At 34.7% G+C, this 19,928-nt stretch overlaps 1 protein-coding gene across 11 annotated transcripts in view; it reads right to left on the reverse strand.

Moving 5' to 3' along the window:
• Positions 1 to 19,928, reverse strand: part of LRRC7 (leucine rich repeat containing 7) — a 524,922-nt gene that overhangs the window by 395,019 nt on the left and 109,975 nt on the right. For all 11 annotated transcript variants that reach the window (XM_078072925.1, XM_078072926.1, XM_078072928.1 and 8 more), the window contains exon 2: positions 16,038 to 16,135. In XM_078072925.1, coding sequence (XP_077929051.1) covers positions 16,038 to 16,135 — 98 coding nt within the window. The remainder of the gene's footprint in view (positions 1 to 16,037; positions 16,136 to 19,928) is intronic.

A 19,928-nucleotide genomic window follows, 5' to 3' on the forward strand; every position in this document is an offset into this window, starting at 1 on the left:
CTGGCACTCAAAAGTTTGGAAATATTTTATGGGAAAGAAAGGCATTCTGATGATTAGGGTGTTCATCATTATAAATTTCTAAATTTTGCAAAAAGGCAACATTATCTTAATAATAGCCTCTCTGAGAGGAGACTGTATATATAGGTGACATATCATAAATGCATCAGGCCAAAATTAACATCTGAATCATAAAGTTCTCCCAGTTGAATTTAAATGCAGAAGTCATGGATTCTAGATAACTAGTAGAGCGTTGTGGTTAACTCCTTTACCTCCTTCCTCATATGTCATCCTTTGTATGACATCTATTCTATTCTCCCCACTTAAAATTGTGCCCAAATCTCTCTCTAGTCCTAAACCTTCATAACTTTGCTTGTATTTTTCTACAAAACAAATCACCTTCTAATGAATTATTACTTATTTATTTTGTTTAATGTCTGCTTTCCCTAACTGTTGAGAATGGCAAAGTTTGCCATTTTTTTGTTTTTAAATTTTTGCTCACTATGTATCAAAAGCACCCAGAACAGGGAGAGAGGCAGAGGGCAGATACTCAATCAGTATTTGTTGAATAAATGGGTGAATTTAATCATATTGCAGAAGCTTTGATAATCATGTAGGACATTATTTGGGATGACAAGTAGAACATGAAATGAAGTGTCAAGACTAAAATCTATACTCCTTCTCCTCTCTGCCCTCAATGATTCCAGAAGGATCCGCGAAAGAGTAGCAGTTGATACCTGGGTAGAGACTGCCCTAATAAATTTCCCCCTAGTTGTCTAAGGGCTTAAAGTTTAAGCCCAGTAGCTTAAGAGATAAAAATTCTAGGGAACATTGTAAGTGGAGATTATTCCTATGCACTCATCTAATTTCTGTGTGGAGAAATTTCCCCAACATTCCTAACCTCTTTTTCATTTCTAACTCTTTTTAGGAAGTGCAGCAATTTACTTGATTCATAAATTTTGAAGTAGAACTAGGTATGTGTAGTTCAATTCATTCTTCCATCTTTCTTTGAGATGAAGCTGCTTCAGGAGATATGCTACCCTGATCTGTTCCTCAGTGCTATAAATTCTGTGAAAGAAATTCCCCATATGAAGAAGCCTGCGATTTTTCCTTACTGCTGTGGCTGAGTAAATAAGTATGCATACATCTGGAGTGTAGTATGAAGTAGAATATTGTTGCCAAACATCTTAGCTATGTCCCCCAATCTAGCATTTAAAAGTAATAAAAAAAACCTGATGCTTGATCTCTGACATTTTGTCAATATCTGAATTGGTTCCAAAATTGTTCTAGAATACAGAAGTTATTTATTGGATGCCTTTAAACTCTAGTGTCATGACATGAATCAAATTGTATATTTTACAATTCATTCCTTTTTTGTAAATTTTTATTGGAGTAATGACTATATATCAAATATTGTGCTTAATGCTAATAATAGATGAATAAGATGTGTCTGCTTGCCTTAAGCTACTTATAATCCAATGGTGAGGAAATAGACATGCAAGCAACGGGATAAAATACTGTGCTCTAAGCACTGCATTAACAATCTGTACAAAGTGTCCCAGGGACAGATAGAAGGGAGGTCCTGCCCTCTGCCAAGGAGAAGAAGAGAAGCTTTCGTAAGGAGGAATGAATTAGCAGGGTGGTCACCTCTGAAATGAGAGGAAGGTTGTAGAAAGGGCTGAAATTTTAGTGAAAAATACTTTCACCAGATAACAGAACCAACTCTTAGCAAAAATATGTAGCAGGTCAAGTTTGTTTTTCAAACTCCTCATCTATGTATTTGTTTTCTAAACTTTCCTTTTTTTCCTGGGCATCCAAAGATCTCTTGATGTTTGATTCCTTCTAATTCTTGAGGTCAGTGATCTAAAATCACTTTTATATTAAAGAGTTTTATTATTTGACTGGAGTTTCTCCTCAGAGGAATTTGCATTTTGAAAGAAGTGCAGTAGAGGTTCAAGCCTTAACACAAGTGAATGATATGCTAAGCCAGAGGTGCTACAAAAATAAGTGTTGAGACTCTTTTCTAAAATTGTATCCTGAGTAGAATCTTGGAGGAAGCTGTTTGTAGAGATAATTAAGCAAGCTGACTTAAACCTATGGACTTTCCAGAGAAGAGCTTAAGACATATTTTTTTAAGTTATTTGCCTGGATTTCTATTAAAACTTTGAAAGCTCTCTAAAATACATCAACTCTATACTAAGTTTGCATGAACCTGATTTCAATTTTCTAATAAGTCTAAGAATGTTCAGGCTGTGAATCAAATTTATTCTAATCTCCCTTTAATCTTATTTTTACATCATGTCAAAATAATTAGTCAATAACATGTATTAATTTCAGTTGTGATGATAAAATTCAACTGGGTGTAACTTCAGTTTTTATTATGGCACTGTGTAATCACAATCTAAGATATTAATGCAAAGTGTAACCTTTAGTAAGGTTTCCTAGCCAATGAGAAATCACTGACCACTTGTTTCTCTTGAGTCGTCTTCTACTAAAATTGTATACATTATTGGCTTTGTTGTAAGACTTAAATGTTCAACTTAAAGATGGACCTAAGCAATGAAGCATAGGGAAAACTGGTCTCCTGGAATGGAGTTACTGAACAAAAAGAGATAATCAGAGGTGGGTAGGAATATGCAATTCAGCAACTCTGATATTTTAGGTACATGAATGCTAATTTATAATTCTTTAAACGTACAAATATGTTATATGCATTTCTTTGTATGATATTTTACGCTTAAAAAATTTCAAGGATTAAGCAGAAGGTGAATCCTGAAGAACTAAAATGAGGATGAGTTATATAGAATGGAACAGAAGAAACTAGATGGTTTTTGGAGTCAAATTTAAGTTTGTATTCCAGCATTGGCACTTACTAGATGTGTGACATTGTATACATTACTTAACATGTCTGAGGTTCTAAAGCCTCATCTATAAAATGTGACTAATAATTATTTAAGCTTGAAAGGGAGATGAAGAAGTGGGTCTCATTCCAAATCAGAAGGAAACTGAATGTTTAAGAAAATTAAAGGAAAAGCTGAAGATAATAGCAATACATACTACCCACAAACTATAGGGCTTGGGTAGGAAAAGAAGGCACTGAATTATATGCCTTTAATATCAATGCCCAGATTCCTGATCGCTCAGGTAACATCTCTTCTATCCCTTATTCCCTTTCCCAACCTTAAAATCTTTTAGGATAGCTGAGTGAATATAGACAAATACATACTACAAGCAATAGTATGGGATATAGTGTTGAATAATTGTATGATAGGCCAAGTGGCAAATATATTATCTAAGATTACTTTTTTAAAATTTTTTATTGTTATGTTAATCACCATACATTACATCATCAGTTTTTGATGTACTAAATCAACTCTTTAAAGTTATTGGTGCAGTATAATAGTCCTAAGCTAATGAGTGCATAGCATTTTCCTGGAATAAAGTAATGGTACACGGATAGAGATATAACATGATTTAGGCCAATGAAATGATAGGGAACATTTTCCAGGAGCTTCCTGGAAGTTTTCTAGCATAAAGAGAAGTCCAGGAAAAGACAATAATTCTTCCTTTGTACATTGTCCATTCCATTGTTATGCATATTTGAAGTTCTATAAGTGTATAGCCTGAGGATTTCATTAGATATCTTTATTGGATATGATCTTCATTAGATTTCGTCTCCATCCCCCAATGCGTAAGTCCCTAACCAAATGAGTGAAATGACAGTAGCACCAGGTCACCAACATCACAGCTGAGTCACTGCAACAACCTGGTAAAGGGATCTAGTACAGACCTGAAATGAGGTCACGTAGAGAAAGGGTAACCTCAGGATCTTTTAAAATAAAGCATCCCACTTCTGCATTTAATGTTCCATAGTTCTTTATCTTGTTTATCATACGTCATCCAAGGCTTGATTAGTTTTCAATCCTTGATTCATTAACACTTATTTATTTTATAATTCTTAACAAGGGTGGTTTATCACGTTTCTGAAGAAAAACTAAAACAGGAAACACTATGTCAAAAAAAAAGGGATAGCTTAAAAGCAAGAATAATCACAGCAAAAGTGACAGCTGACAACTTGATATGGAGGGAAGCACAGATGGAATTCTATTACCACACTTTACAGTAATGGGTGTTTATAAAACTGTCCTTGAATCATCAGGAGAAGGTTAAATCATGTTCAATAATTTCTAACATGAAGGCAAGAACATGACTAATCATGATTTTCACCAAACTGGTTAATAGAAGAATATTTTGACATTTGGAAAAGTAGCATGCAGTTATTTGAAAACAATATAATTTTAAGTGTTATCTCCTGATAATATCAAATATATTGTTTGCAATGCAAAGTATAATATCATTGCCATAAGGATAGAATTATGTTATTAGGAATTTAAATTCTATAAAAAGGTCAGATAGAAAAGGAACCTCTTCAGTAAATTTTTCTTATTATTCAGAAACTCAATAGATAAGCTTTGTGGAATTTTAGTTTCCATAATATTGACTCAGCTTAATTCTGAGGAAAGATTACACCTTCATAAATATTTCTCTATATAAAAACAAGTGATTTTTAAAAAGATTTTAGGTATTTATTTGAAAGAGAGCAAGAGAGCGGCAGAGGGAGAGGGAGAAGTAGGCTCCCCCCTGAGCAGGGAGCTGGATCCCAGGATCCCGAGATCAGGACCTGAGCCAAGGGCAGACACTTAATCAACTGAGCCACCCAGTCATCCAACAATAGTGTCTTTTTTAAGCAGGTCACAATCATAACTATGCTACCAAGAGTTTCTTAGCTATTAGAAACTAAATTGTTAAAAAAAAACAAAAAAACATTATGGGGTGCCTGGGTGGCTCAGTCATTGAGCGTCTGCCTTCGGCTCGGGTCATGATCCTGGGGTCCTGGGATCGAGCCCCACATGGGGATACCGGCTCGTCAGGAAGCCTGCTTCTCCCTCTCCCACTCCCCCTGCTTGTGTTCCCTCTCTCGGTGTGTCTCTCTCTGTCAAATACATAAATAAAATCTTTAAAAAACAAAACAACAAAAAAATTATAACAAAGCTAAACTAAAGAGGAAGTATATATAGCTTAAAGTTATAGGGAAAGCCTAAGAAAATATAAATTTGTAAAAAATAAATTGAAGATTGGTATATTCTCTTGATGAACTGACCCTTTTATCATTATGGAATGACTTTCTTTATTATGTTTTACTTTGAACTTAATTTTCCTGATATAAATACAGTCACTCTAGCTTTCATTTACATAGTGTGATATATCTACTTTTTTATTCTTTTATATTTAATCTTCTTGCATCTTTACATTTAAATAAATTTTTATAGGCTGCACATGATGTCTTGCCTTTTCATCCTTAATCCTTGCCTTTAATCTGACAAGATCTGCCTTTTAATTGAAGCATTTACACCCTTTATAATTAATGCAATTATTGATATCCTAAGGCTTAAGTCTGCCATTTTATTATTTTCTGTTTGTTCCTTTGGTTTCTCATTCCTCTGTTTCTTTTTTCTTGTCTTCCTGTGGGTTATTTGGATATTTCTTAGCTCATTTTTTATTTATTTATAGTTTGTAATTTATTTTTAATTATTTATAATTTTTTGAGTATATCATATTGTATAATTTTCTTAGTGGTTGCTCTGGATATTAAAACATACTTATGTAACTTCCCACAATCTACTGGGTTCAATATCATTACCACTTAAAGTGAAGTAGAGAAACCTTACTTACATTTAGGTCCCTTTACTCTCCCCACTTTATATATGTACTTATCTTAATTATTTCTTCTACATATATTGGGTACATTATCAAGTTTTGTTACAAGATTAAAAAAAGTCCTATTATGTTTAGTTCTATTTCTATCCATTCTATTGTTCTCTTTCACCATTACTTGAATTTCTGTTCCTTTGTAGGTAAAGGGCTAGGTCTTTATTTCTCTCTGGCTGTTTATAAGATTTTCTTCTCTATCTTTAGTTTTCAGAAGTTTAATTATGACATATCTTGTTGGAGATATTTTAGGGTTTATCATATTAGGAGTTCATCTAGCCTCCAGAATATCTAAATTTATGTCTTTTACCAATTTGGGGATGTTTACAACCAATACTTCTTCAAATACTTTTTTTCAAATGCTCTTTCTCTTCTCTTTCTGAGACGCTAATGATAATATTAGATCTTTTGTTATTTTTACAAAATTCTTGAAATTCTGTTCATTTTTCTTAAGTCTATTATTCTCTTTGTTGTTTAGATTGAGTAAATTTGAATAATCTGTCCTCCTGCTCACTTACTCTATTCTTGGCCATTTTCACTCTACTCTTAAGTCTATTCAGCAAGATTTTTATTTTGGTCTTTAAATTCTTCAGTTATATAATTTTCATTTTTTAATAACTTTTACTTCTTTGCTGAAATTTTCAATTTTTTTCACTTGTGTCAAGTGATTATGTAATTGTTTATTGAAGCATTTTTGTAATGCCTGCTTCAATTCCTTGTCAGATTATTCCAACATCTGATTCATTTTAGTATTGGTGTCAGATAATTGTCATTTCTCATTCAGATTATGGTTTTCCTTAGTTCTGGTAGAATGATATAATACCATTTTTATCTTTTTTTAAAGATTTTATTTATTTATTTGAGAGAGAGAGAGAGCGAGAAAGAGAGCATGAGTTGGGGGGAGAGGGAGAGGGAGAAGCAGACTCCCTGCTAAGCAGGGAGCCTGATGCAGGCTCTATCCCAGGACCTGGAGATCATGACCTGAACCGAAGGCAGATGCTTAACCACTGGGCCACCCAGATGCCCCAATATCATTTTTGTCTTACAAATACATAATAATACTATTGGTATAATACAATTTTCAATTGTATCTTGGACATTTTGGTTATTACATTAGGAGACTCTTGAACCTATAAGAATCTTCTACTTTTACCAGGCACTTATCCTGTTTAGATGAGCATATAGATTCTGGCCTACTTTTGTAGGCTTTAGTTACAATGACAGTTTTCTAATTCCTTGTAATGCTAATGCTATTCTGGTCTGCTTTATTCTTCTGGCACTATTGGGCTATTGCTCAAACCCTACTGGTGATATCTGCCAGAGTGAAAGTGCCTTTCTGGGCTCCCTAATGTACTGAGTTGCTTTCTGGGAAGGCATGGAAACTACTGGGTCTGGGTCTTCTTATGCCACTGGGTGGAAGATAGGGAGACACAGGGTTTCACTGACACCATTGTTAGTACTGGATAGGTCTGTGTGCCAGGGAAAGTAGGGTTGGATGGATGGGGCCTTACTGATCTGTTACTGCAGGTGGATTAAACTGCCTGTCAACTGGGATTTTAGAATAAAGGTTAGGGCTCTCTACAAGGTATCTATTGGGCCTCTCCTGTCCCATTCCTTTGGACTGGAAGAGCAGGCTTTTCTTGATGATGATGATGATGATCAGTGTCTTTTGACAGTGCCAGTTTTCAGTTATCTCTTGTGCCCAATCCAGGGATATATGGATAAAAAGAAATACCAAAATAATACACAATGTTTTCTTTCCTCAATTACTGAAGTCCCAGCCAGTTTGCCTTCTTCTTTTGAGCTTTCAGAGTCCTTTCATCATGGTCCATTGAATAATTTTCAGGGTATTCAGTTGCATTGTGAAGGAAAGAACAAGGAAAATGAGTTCATGACATCTGTTTTAAAATAAAAAAATTGTCCTTCCATTCTTCCTTCCTCCCTCCCTTCCTTTCCTCCTTCCTCACGTCCTTCATTTCTCTCTCTCTGTTTCTCTGTTTCTAATTCTTTCTCTCTTCTTCCCCTCTTTTTCTTTCTTTCAAGCAGATTCCTATGGTGCACTTTTATTTTAAAAGTTAAGTAATTAATTTCTTCACTCTTCTGAAATATTTGTTAAATATCTCCCAAGTTCCAAGCACTACACTATGTGTTGCTGATGTAATGGTAAATAAGACAGATATCTTACTTGTCAAAAAGCTGATAGTGTAATTTAAAAATGTTTGTCTGGATGTGTCTGGATGCAGATCTCATTTAAGCGATTGTATAGTACACTGTAAGACATTTTAATATGCGGTCACATATTTTTACTACCTTGAAGTATATTCAAGTAAGTCTTTGATGATTTTTTCCTTTGAATCAGTTTGATTTCTTTCTCAGAACAAATTGTAAATCTTAGGTTGGATTCCCACTTTTTTATTTCTCCACATTTGTCATTATTCCCCTTTACCTCTTTTTGTTTTGGTCATATTTCCTTTGTATTCATGGGTTTTCTATATTTGTTCTTCAAATATCTTATATTTTTACAATGTTAATTCTTCTTTGACTGACTCCAGTGAAGATTTTGTCTGCTTTTCATGTTTAAGTTTTTTGTAATACCTCTTCTCATCAATGTTGATTTTTATTTCTTTTGCTTTTTGGAAAAAGATGCCATTTTTTCCTTATTGTTTACTTTGCCATTATTTTATAGAGTATTCATCTTCTTGTGATTATTAAAAATTTCATACAACTTTCTAATTTTTTTTTGTTTCTACATTCAATATTTTACAGAAGTATACTCTTCCTTTTAGGGTAATTTTTGTCATTCTTGTTGTTCTGTGATTCCATATCATTTAAAAGTACGTATATTCTGTTCCTCTATTAGTGAATATGTTCAGGAATTAAAAGAAAGCCCATGTAGTTGGAATACAGAGTAAGGGAATAGAGTATGAGATGAAGCTGAAGGGGTGGGTACAAGTTAGACTCTTTAAGGTGCTATAAACTATAGTAAGGCTTTTGTCTTTTTTGAATGAACAATGGAAAGCCATAGGATCATTTTAAAATGAAAGGTTTTCAGAACACTATGTAGGAACACAACTTATAGGAGTATCTGGAAGAATCTTAAAATCTTTGCAGAGGAGATGATTTGTGAACAGATTCATAACATTTTCAGAAGGTAAAATTAAGAAGCCTTGAGATTATGGTGGATATAAGAGGAAAAGGAGAAGATATGAAAAATCACTCCTAGTTTTGTGTCTTTCAAACTTGGATGGTTAAGAACGTATAACATTCAGACAAAAAAAGGAAAAAAAGAAACAGTGGAAGATGTTCAGGTTTGAGGAAAAGAACATGGATTTGAAGACTTTGAGGTACTTTTAAGACAACCAAAATGATGTATCAAGTAGATATTTGAATATATGGAGAGAAGTCTGGGTTGGAGGTATCAATTTGTGAGACATCTGATTATAGGAATAACTGATGCTGTGGGTGTAATGAGATTGTTCATGGAATGAATATATTTGGAAGAAGAAGACTTCAAACAGTATTCAGAAATTTTAATATGTAATGGCTGGAAAGAACAAGTTGAAGATGCAAAAGAATAACCAGAGATGGAGGAAAATCAGAAGATTATTATATTATGATAGCCAAAAAATTAGAAGATTTTCAAAAGGAAGAAATAATCAACAGTATTGATTCTTGCTCAGGATTTAAATGAAAAGAGCATTACAAAAATTGCCTGGTGGATTTAGCAAGTGGAAGGCAGAATTCTAAGATGGCCCATGATCATCATACCCTCAAGTGCTCAAGTCCTGTATAATCCCCTCTCCTTGGATGGGGGTAGGATCTATGACTTGCATTTAGCCAACAAAATATGGAAAAGGTAATGGTGCAGGTAAGGCCCCAAATCAGTTGATTGTGAATTAAATGAAAGTAGATTTTCTTGAGTGAGCCTGGTTCAATCAGCTGAAAGCCCTTAAAACATGGACAGAGCCTTCCCTGAGGACAGGGTCTCCTTATTGTCTCAATGAAGTTAGCAGCCATATTGAGAATGTACATATAGCAAAGGAACTGTAGGAGGCCTCTAACACCTAAAGGTGGCCTCCAGCTAGAAGTCAGCAAAAAGCAGGGTTTTGGGTCATAAAACCATAAGGAAACAAATTCTTCCAACAGCCCGAGTAAGCTCAGAAATAGATGTTTCCTCAATTGAGCCCATGATGAGACTTCACCTGGTAAGATCCTGAAGCAGAGAACCTGGCTAAACCCAGCCTGGACTACCAAACCACAGAAACTGCAAGATAATAAATGAGTGCTGTCTTAGCCACTAAGTTTGTATAATTTGTTACATGACAATAGAAAACAAATAATAGCAACACAAAACGATTTTTGGTGGTCTGAATGAAAGCTGTTTCAGTCCAGATTCCATGGGTTTGGAGGAGTGAGTTGGAGATAGTAGATGACTCTTTACAGAGGCTTACCTAGGAATTAAACAAGAATGTAGTGTTATAGCTGAATGGGGCTGTGGTTTGGAGGACAAAATTTATATATTTGTTTTTTTTAATGGGATGTAACTTGAGTAGGTTTCAAAGTCTGTCTTTTATAGGAAGCAATTTATTTTTACCGAAAGTTTGACTATGCTAGGTGTAGAATAGCAAGATATAATTCACATGAACTAATTGGTTAAGAGCTATGTCTGGTGACCTAATGTCGATCTTCACATTGAAAATACTGCAGAAAAGTATAAGATTATAAAAGAGAGCAGGATGAATTATGCTACTTAGCAAAAATCTTCTGTATGCAATATCTCCAAATGAAAGAGTTCTCTCCTTGCATCTGAAGGAGTGAAGTTTTACTATTCCAATGCTCAGTAAAGGGAAGCCACTACCATTTGGCTTTCTATGATGGTTTTCTAAGGTGGCAGCTTTCCATGGGAATTGACCCAGTAAGTCTTGGTCAAGATCCCACATGGAATTTGTAGAATAACAAAGAAAGAACCATGCCATTGTATGAGAAAATTACTACCTAACATGAATTACTATCTAACACTATTGCAATAACTTCAGATTTATGTCATTTGTGTACAACCTGTTGCTTGCTATGCATTGTTGTTTTTAAAAATAGTGGTGGTAACTTCTACTAATTTCCATTTCTGTGATCAGAAACATGATTTATTATCTTCACACAAATACTTACTTTGGAATAAGAAGAACAATAATAACAAGTGAAAAGAAAGGTAGAAGAAAGAAAAGGAAAGTCGCTATGGACCAGGTTCCATACCAAGTACTTGCTGCGGGCATCCCTCATCTTATTGCACTTCATTTTATTATGCTTCACAGATAATTGCATTTTTACAAATTAAAGGTTTGTGTCAAGCTAGTCTATCTGCATCATCTTTCAAACAATATTTGCTCATTTCACGTCTCTGTCACATTTTGGTAATTCTCACAGTATTTCAAACTTTTTCATTACTATTATATCTGTTATGGTTATCTGAGATCAGTGCTCTTTGATGTTGCTATTATAATTGTTTCCGGGAGCCACAAACTGTCCATATAGTATAGCAAGTTTACTCAGTAAGTGTACATGTTCTGACTGCTTCGCCAACCACCATCTTTCTCTCTCCCCAGGCTTCCCTATTCCCTGAGATACAACAATATTGAAATCAGGTCAGTTAATAACCCTGTCATAGCCTCTAGGTGTTTAAGTGAACGGAAGAATCCTATGTCTCTCATTTTAGATCAAAGGCTAGAAATAATTAAGCTCAATGAGGAAGGAATGCGAAAAGCCAAGATAGGCTGAAAGCTAGGCCTCTGGTGCCAAACAGTAAGCTAGGTTGTAAATGCAAAGGAAAAGTTCTTGAAGGAAATTAAAAGTGTTATTCCAGTGAACACATGAATGATAAGAAAGTACCCTAATTGCTGATATGGATAAAGTTTTCATGGTTTGGATAGATCAAACCAGCCCCAACATTCCCTTAAGCCAAAGCCTAATCCAGACCCAGGCCCTAACTCTCTTCAAGTCTATGAAGGCTGAGAGAGGTGAGGAAGCTGCAGAAGAAAAGTCTGAAGCTAGCAGAGGTTGGTACATGAGGCTTAAGGAAAGAAGCTGTTTTCATAATATAAAAGTGCAAGGTGAAGCAATAAGTACTGACGTAGAACTGTAGCAAGTTACCCAGAAGATCTAGCTAAAATAACTAATGAAGGTGGCTAAACTAAACAACAGATTTTTAATGTGGATAAAACAGCCTTTTTTTTTTTTTTTTGGAAGATTTTGTTCATTTATTTGAGAGAGAGAGAGAGAGCAGGGGGAGGAGCAGAGGGAGAGGGACAAGCAGACTCTGTGCTGAGTGCAGAGCCCAACGAGTGTCTAGATCTCAGGACCCTGAGATCAAGACCTGAGCCGAAATCAAGAGTCAAAGCTTAACCTAATGAGCCATCCAGGTGCCCCTGAAACAGCCTTCTATTGGAAGAAGATGCCATGTAGGGCTTTCCTGGCTAGAGAGGAGAAGTCAATGCCTGGCTTCAAAGCTTCAAAGAACAGGTTGATTCTCCTGTTAGGGACTAATGCAGCTGGTGACTTTTAAGTTGAAATCAATGCTCAATGACCATTCCAAAAGTCCTAGAAGAATTATGCTAAACCTACTCTGCCTATGCTGTATAAATGGAACAAAGCCTGGATGACAGCACATCATTTTATAGCACAGTTTACTGGATATTTTAAGCCCACTGTTGAGAACTACTGCTTAGAAAAAAAATTCCTTTCAAAATATCACTGCTCATTGACAATACACTTAGTCACTGAAGATCTCTGATGAGCTATATAGATTAAGCTATATAGATGTAGATATAGATTAAGAATAAGATTCATGTTGTCTTGATGCCTGCTAACACAACATTCATGCTACAGTCCATGGATCGAGGAATCATTTAGACTTTAAAGCTTAATTACTTAGAAAATACATTTTGTAAGATTATAGCTGCCATCGGTAGTGATTTCTCTGATGGATCTGGGCAAAGTCAATTGAAAACCTCTGGAGAGGATTCAACATTCTAGATGCCATTAAGAAAATTTGTGATTCAAGGGAAGAGGTCAAAATGTCAACTTTAACAGGAGTTTGGAAGAAGTTCATTCTAGCCCTCATGGATGACTTTGAGGGATTCAAGCCTTCAGTGGAGGAAGTAACTGCAGATATGGTGGAAACAGCAAGAGCATTAGAATTAGAAATGGCGCTTGAGGATGTGACTGAATTGCTGCAATCTCATGATCACACCTTAACAGATAAGAAGTTGCTTCTTAGGATGAGCTAAGAGCATGGTTTTTTGAGATGGAATCTACTGGTGAAGATGCTGTGGAGACTGTTGAAATGACAACAAAGGATTTAGAATATTACATAAAGTTAGTTGATAAAGCAGCAGTAGGGTTTGAGAGGACTGACTGCAATTTTGAAATAAGTTCTACTGTGGGTAAAATGCTATCAAACAGCATTGCAGGCTACAGAGAAATGGTTCGTGAAAAGAAAAGTCAATCAATGTGGCAAAATTTTTTGTCGTCTTATTTTAAGAAATTTCCATGGCCACTCCAACCTTCAGCAACCAACACCCTGACCAGTCAGCAGTCATCAACATTGAGACAAGATCTTCTACCAGCAAAAAGATTACAACTCACTGAAAGTTCAGATGACAGTTTGCATTTTTTAACAACAAAGTATTTTTTATTAGGGTATGTACATCACTTTGTTAAACATAATGTTATTGCACACTTGACAGACTACAGTATAGTATAAACATAACTTTTAATATGCACTAGAAAAGCAAAAAAGTTCATTTGATTCATTTTATGGCAATATTTTCTTTATGGTATTTCCATTGTCTGGAACCAAACCTGCAATATCTCCATATAAATATCTTCCTTTAATTCTCAAAACAACCCTACAAGGCAGACTCAATCATTATCCTCATTTTTCAGATAAGTAATGGAGTCTTAGATTAAAAAAATAATACCCTGTTTCCTGCAGCTGGTCACATCAAGTGTCACATTAGAGAATAAACCCTCTGTGTGACTCTAAAATCAATGTCTTAATTAACTAATGTGATATGCTGCTTCCGTTCTGAAAAAGAGGCTTCTTACTTAGGGAATTAACACTGGTCTGTAACAAGGCAAGAGGAACTGCTCATTATACTAACAAGGGATAATGAAGACTTCTCTGAAAGAGAATAACATTTTATGAGTTTCTTATTTCTCATTATGTCTTTCCATGTTCAATAATTTAGTCAATGCAACTGAGTTCTTATAATGATATTTGATAAATTGCCCTGACTGCCACAGTCCAGTTCATGAGGACTTGCTTGTTATAATACCAGCATCAGTTATGTTATGTACCTTAATTAAACAGCAATAAGACTTAACTCTAAAATATGCCTACCTTTATTAGTCTTTTGTATCCATGGTGATTTAGTATCATCTGCAGTCAGTTATTTGACTTAGGCTAGAGGTTTTCAAATTTAAGCTTGCATCAGAATGTCCTGCAGGGTTTACATAGATTACTGCACCCAACTCTCAGAGGTCTTGATTCAGTAGATATGGGTTACAGCTCTTAAAATTTGCATTTCTAACAAGTTCCTAGATGCTGCTACTGTGGCTGATCTGAAGAGCACACTTTGAGAACCAATGGCCCAGAACTTGGCTTAAACCCTTTCCTGTAAAGAATCAGGTAAATACTTTTAGCCTTCTGGGCCATATAGTCTCTGTCATAACCATTCAACTTTTCCTCTGTAATATGAAAGCAGACATACACAATACCTAAACAAATAAGAGATGGCTATGTTTCAATAAAATTTTATTTACAGAAACAGGTGTCAGGCTGGATTTGGTCAATGGACCCAGTGGTCAACCTCCAGCCTAGACTAACTCAGTTTTAAAAAATCACTTTATCTATATTAAATAGCAATTCTGAGAGAATCAATGATAGATTTATTCACAAAAATCCCTTATAAGTTTTAAAATAAAATCTGAAGAAGTATACCAGAGACTAAGCTATTGTGTTAAACCAGCATAGAGGAGAAATCCCAGAGCTTCCCTATGAATCCAATAAAAAAGCAGTACTTTTGTGCAAGAGTCTGTATCTTATAGTTTTAGTTTTATGATACCCAGAACTCAATCTTCATTTTCAAATTTTAGTTTTAACTGGGTATTGTTTATAGTGTTAGAAGCTGTAAATCTATTAATTAAAAGAAAACCAACGTTAAAAATAAAAAGAAAAAACTAACACTATATTGAATGACATAGATGATAATCAGGTTGTCTATTAACTTTGTAATAAAACAAAATAGAATGAAAACACTCTACTTGTCATGAGTGTGCCCAGCTTTAATGTACTTTGTCTTTACTCAGAACGGTGTGCGTCAAACTAATGTAAAATGCCAATATAATCTTAAAAGTCTATTAAGCTATATATGCCAATAAACCCACTGCATTAACTCTATCCTTATAAAATGTAAGTTTCTGTAAAAGGGCAAAATTCACATACATTTTTGCCATAATAGAATGTGATTTAGTTCCCTGAAGATAATTATTTGCAAACAGCATGAGGAAAGTTAGTATTATTGGTCATCTTATAAACTTAAAATACAGATATTATGTCAAATGTCTCCAATAATGCTACAGACTAGAAATATTAAAATAAAGTCCTGGTAGACAATTACATATTCTAATATTTACTGATTTGCAGATGGAGTAAAATGACTTTATGGTAAGATATATGACTTCCATCTTTCAAAATCTTCTCCTAAATTTGATTAATCAAATGTTTCTTTTTGACCCATGGCTTTATGTTTACCATTAAATATTTATTCTTCAGTCTAATGCAGTGGTTTTCAGAGTTCTCAGGTTAAAAAAAAATGTTGAAAGAGTGTTATGGTCAAATGAAAGTGGAATCTATTGATTTTAAACACATTTCAAAAGTTTCTTTTACTTCAGGACTCCTCAGAAACATTAATATTCATGGTAGGAAGATATGGTAGATTATGTGGCATTTTCCAACCTTATTTGAACATGGACCTCAATTATCAGTAGAACATCTTGAAGTACAAGAGAAACACTTAAGAAAACAATGTTCCTAGTGTCTGAATCCAGGTATCATTTAGTCATATGTTTTTAAAAAATAAATTCCATTTAATTCAACAAATATTTATTAAGTACTTCTATCATGTGACTAATCACTTAAAAGTTAATCCTTTATTTTAAATGTTACTCACCAAAATCTATCTAGAGCATATCTTAATCCTATTAAACATACTTACACTCTTCTTCAGGCCTCTTCCGAAGTGCTGCACGAACTTCTTTACAAGGACTTCTCTGATATTGTGGGGGATTCCTTCCCCTTATTAGATTCTCCATCCTGTAAGAGAGAACCAAAACTAAATTTTAATACCAAAATCTTGATAAATTTTGACTCTTTAAATGGTCTATATCAAGAGTCAATAATTCAGGAACCCACTGAGGTTCAGTAGATAACACTATTCAGTATCTAGCAAGGAATAAGACAGTAAGAGTGGCAGGGAATGTGGTAAACTGGAGAGTGACTTTTCCAAGGAGTTCTAATTTTTTTTTTTTAAGTTTGTCTCTCTCTCTCTCTTATTTTTTTTTATTATGTTATGTTAATCACCATACATTACATCATTAGTTTTTGATGTAGTGTTCCATGAGAAGGAGTTCTAAATTAAAAAAAAAAAGTTAAAAACACCACATGGACAAAATTCATATGCTCATTCTCCAATTAGAGATTGTTACGAACTGAATGTTTGTGTCTGTGTCCCCCATCCCAAAATTCATATGTTGAAGCCCTAATCCCCAGTGTAATAAAGCTCAGTTACTATCAACATTAGCGATGCTGACACCATAGCAATGTTGACAACTAGAAAATAACAATAAATGGATCAAATGCAACTTGAGTTAGCATATTTTTTTTTAAAGATTTTATTTATTTATTTGACAGAGAGAGACACAGTGAGAGAGGGAACACAAGCAGGGGCAGTGGGAGAGGGAGAAGCAGGCTTCCCATGGATCAGGGAGCCTGATGTGGGGCTCGATCCCAGGACGCCAGGATCATGACCTGAGCCAAAGGCAGATGCTTAACGACTGAGCCACCCAGGTACCCCTTGAGTTAGTATATTTTATAGTACATTCTTTGTGGTATTTTTTGGTTTCAGTAAACTTTACAGTTTTGTGCCACCAATACATAATCTACTCATTTTGATAACCTAAAAACTACTGAGAGTAGTCAGAAATACAAAAAGGAAACTTTTTATTATTTATTATTTTTCCTTTTTATTTCTGACTACTGATGATGTGAAATTGATTCCATGTAACTATGTTTGTTTTCATATAAGAAGTTAGAAAGCACTACTAGGACTCCAGGAGAATTTTACTTATATGGTTGCTATTGGAATCAAATATCTGCAAATCAACTCCCACAGGAATTGTGGTGCCCAAAGCTTGCATTCTGAGAACACTCACAAGCAGATCTGCAGGAGATCACATGCAGTGAAGTATGGCTTAAATATGATGAGTCTAGGTTCTAGAATCAGACTGCCTAGGTTCAAACTCCCATTTTGTCTCTTAAAGGATGATTTTATAGAATGATACCTACTTTTTTCCCTTAATTTTTTCATCAGTAAATGGGGAAAACATAAGCCATTTCATAGGACTGTTATGAGGATCAAATATGTTAATACACGTAAAATGCTTTACATTGTGTCCATCACAATTTGAGAGTTCAACAAATGTAGCTATTATTTATCATAATTATCTCAAATAAAAATGAAATCATATACTAAAATTTTAAATGTCCGGTATGTTAGAAAGTATGAAAACTGGCCTTTATTCAATAAAGGAAAAGAACAGACAGCAGTGTGAGAAAAAAAAATTCTGGCTAAATAAATGCTCTGGTTATTAGAAAAACACAAAACATCCATGCACATGAATTGCCAATTTTCAGAAATAAAGAACTTAATAAAGTATACTTCATTTTATTTAATAAGATTTAAGATTTACTATATGTTAATCTTTCAAGGATACTAAGATGGTTAAAGGGAGTTATCCTCATGAATTAATTAAAGTGTTACATAATGTATTCTTTCTTAGAGAATTTAGAAGATATTTCACAATTGTATAGTGCCCTTTGACTTTAGCAACAACAATAAATATATTTTATAATGTATTAGCATTTATCATTTATTACATTTTGTCTTTACACAAACTCCTGAAAGATCATTTTGAAGATGAGGAAACTAAGGCTCAGAAATGTTCAGTGACCTGTTCATGGCCACACATGAAATAAAAGGCTCAACTGAGATTTAATCAAGATTCTCTGACTTTTCATCTTTTTCTTATTGTTTCTTAATCTATTGTTTCCATGAGTTTTTGATTATTATAATTCCATTAGGAGACTGATACTTGAGATTCTACTGTGTAATGAATAATTAATGATGAAATTCTTCTTTTTTTAAAATATTTATTTGACAGAGACAGTGTGAGCAGGGGGAGGGGCTATGGGAGAGGGAGAGAGAGAGAGAATCTCAAGCAGACTCCCTGCTGAGCAGAGCTGGTTGCGGGGCTCAATTTCACAATACTGAGATCATGACCTAAGCCAAAATCAAGAGTCAAACACTTAACTGAGCCACCCAGGCACCCCTAATGAGGAAATTCTTCTTAAATTCAATAATATTTATATTAATCTATACCTATATATAAATAGTATACATGTTAGATATTTATATAAATATAATACTACACAAATCTATATATTTTTATATAAGGCTATTCGCTAATTACATGTTGATTTTTGACCATTTAGCTAGTTTCACTGAAAAGTTCCCTTCTATCAATGACACTTTAGAAGGCAGCTATGTTCAACACTATACCACCAATGCTGTACCTATCAGTGACATTTTAAGCCTTTGAGAACCACCAAAAAGATAACTAGGGCCAAAGAAACTCACTATAAGTTATATATACAACACACTAATAGATGAAAAAAATTTAAAACAGCGTTGAACGTTCTTTTTTCCCTGGAATGCTAAACATTATGCCCAGGAGAAAACACACTTCGAATTAAATTAGAATTTTACAGAGCAATGTTCATGTCCAAACTATTACATAACTGTGTGACTTTCATCTTCCTGAGATTACAGTCCTGACTGCTTGAACTCTTCCCACCAGTGTCATCTATGATCCACAGTTTGCATTAAATGGTCAGACAAAAAGACCAAAAATGAAGTTTTGGAGCACAGCCAGGACACAGCAAAGGAGCTATTCTCACTACTTTCAAACTTGGCAAGCCACCAGTGGGAGTGTGTTAACAGTGCCAGCAAGGAGAGATTAAGAGTGATGACCACAGGCAAGACAGATGCTCTGACAACCCATTGAAGAGCTCTGAAAAGTGCAGCCTACATGTCAACTGCTGGGAGGAAATACAGGCCGCCACATTAATATTAAAGAGCATGAAAAAGCAATCAGAGGTTATGAGTAAAGGTGTCTACAACTCTCTCGGTGGTGTCTTCCAAACTTAGGTCATAAAATCACCTGAGGAGCCTTAAACAAGTACAAATTCTGCCATTCCCAGTACTAAAGATTTTCATCCAGTAGGCAGGAGTCTGGTCCAAGTAGATGTACTTTTTAACACTAATCAAATACTTCTGAAGTAGCCTTACATTGATCCCAATTCTGGCATTTGGGAACCCCTACAAATAAAAACTATACACTTGGAGATACAGGAGAGGGAAGTTCAGTGAATTCATTCCAGGATATAGTCATTTGCTGATACAAAGGTGAAGAGAATGCAATTAGGACAGGTACTATCAAAAATGAAAAGATTAGCCAAAGAGGTGTTGTCAAAGGCTGGCCAAGTACTCTGGTAGTCTACCCAATGAACCAGGAGGCTGCCAACTGATAAGACTGATAATCTCAACAGTGAAATGATTTCTTCCAACAAGGTTTGGCAGACTCAGCTGGATGAGAGAACAAGTTTGGATTAATCTAGAATTGTGGATTGGGTTGGGAGTATGACTAGTTAAGAAAGGAAGTGAAGCGTGGGTGCAAATATGGTTGAATGAATTTACCCTGGGTGGAGGAGAAAGAGAAAGAACAACTGAGTCACTGGAGGACAAGGTATTGAGTTAAGAGAATAGAGC

This window comes from Halichoerus grypus, chromosome 5 (genome assembly GCF_964656455.1).
Source record: "Halichoerus grypus chromosome 5, mHalGry1.hap1.1, whole genome shotgun sequence".
Taxonomy (NCBI): domain Eukaryota; kingdom Metazoa; phylum Chordata; class Mammalia; order Carnivora; family Phocidae; genus Halichoerus; species Halichoerus grypus.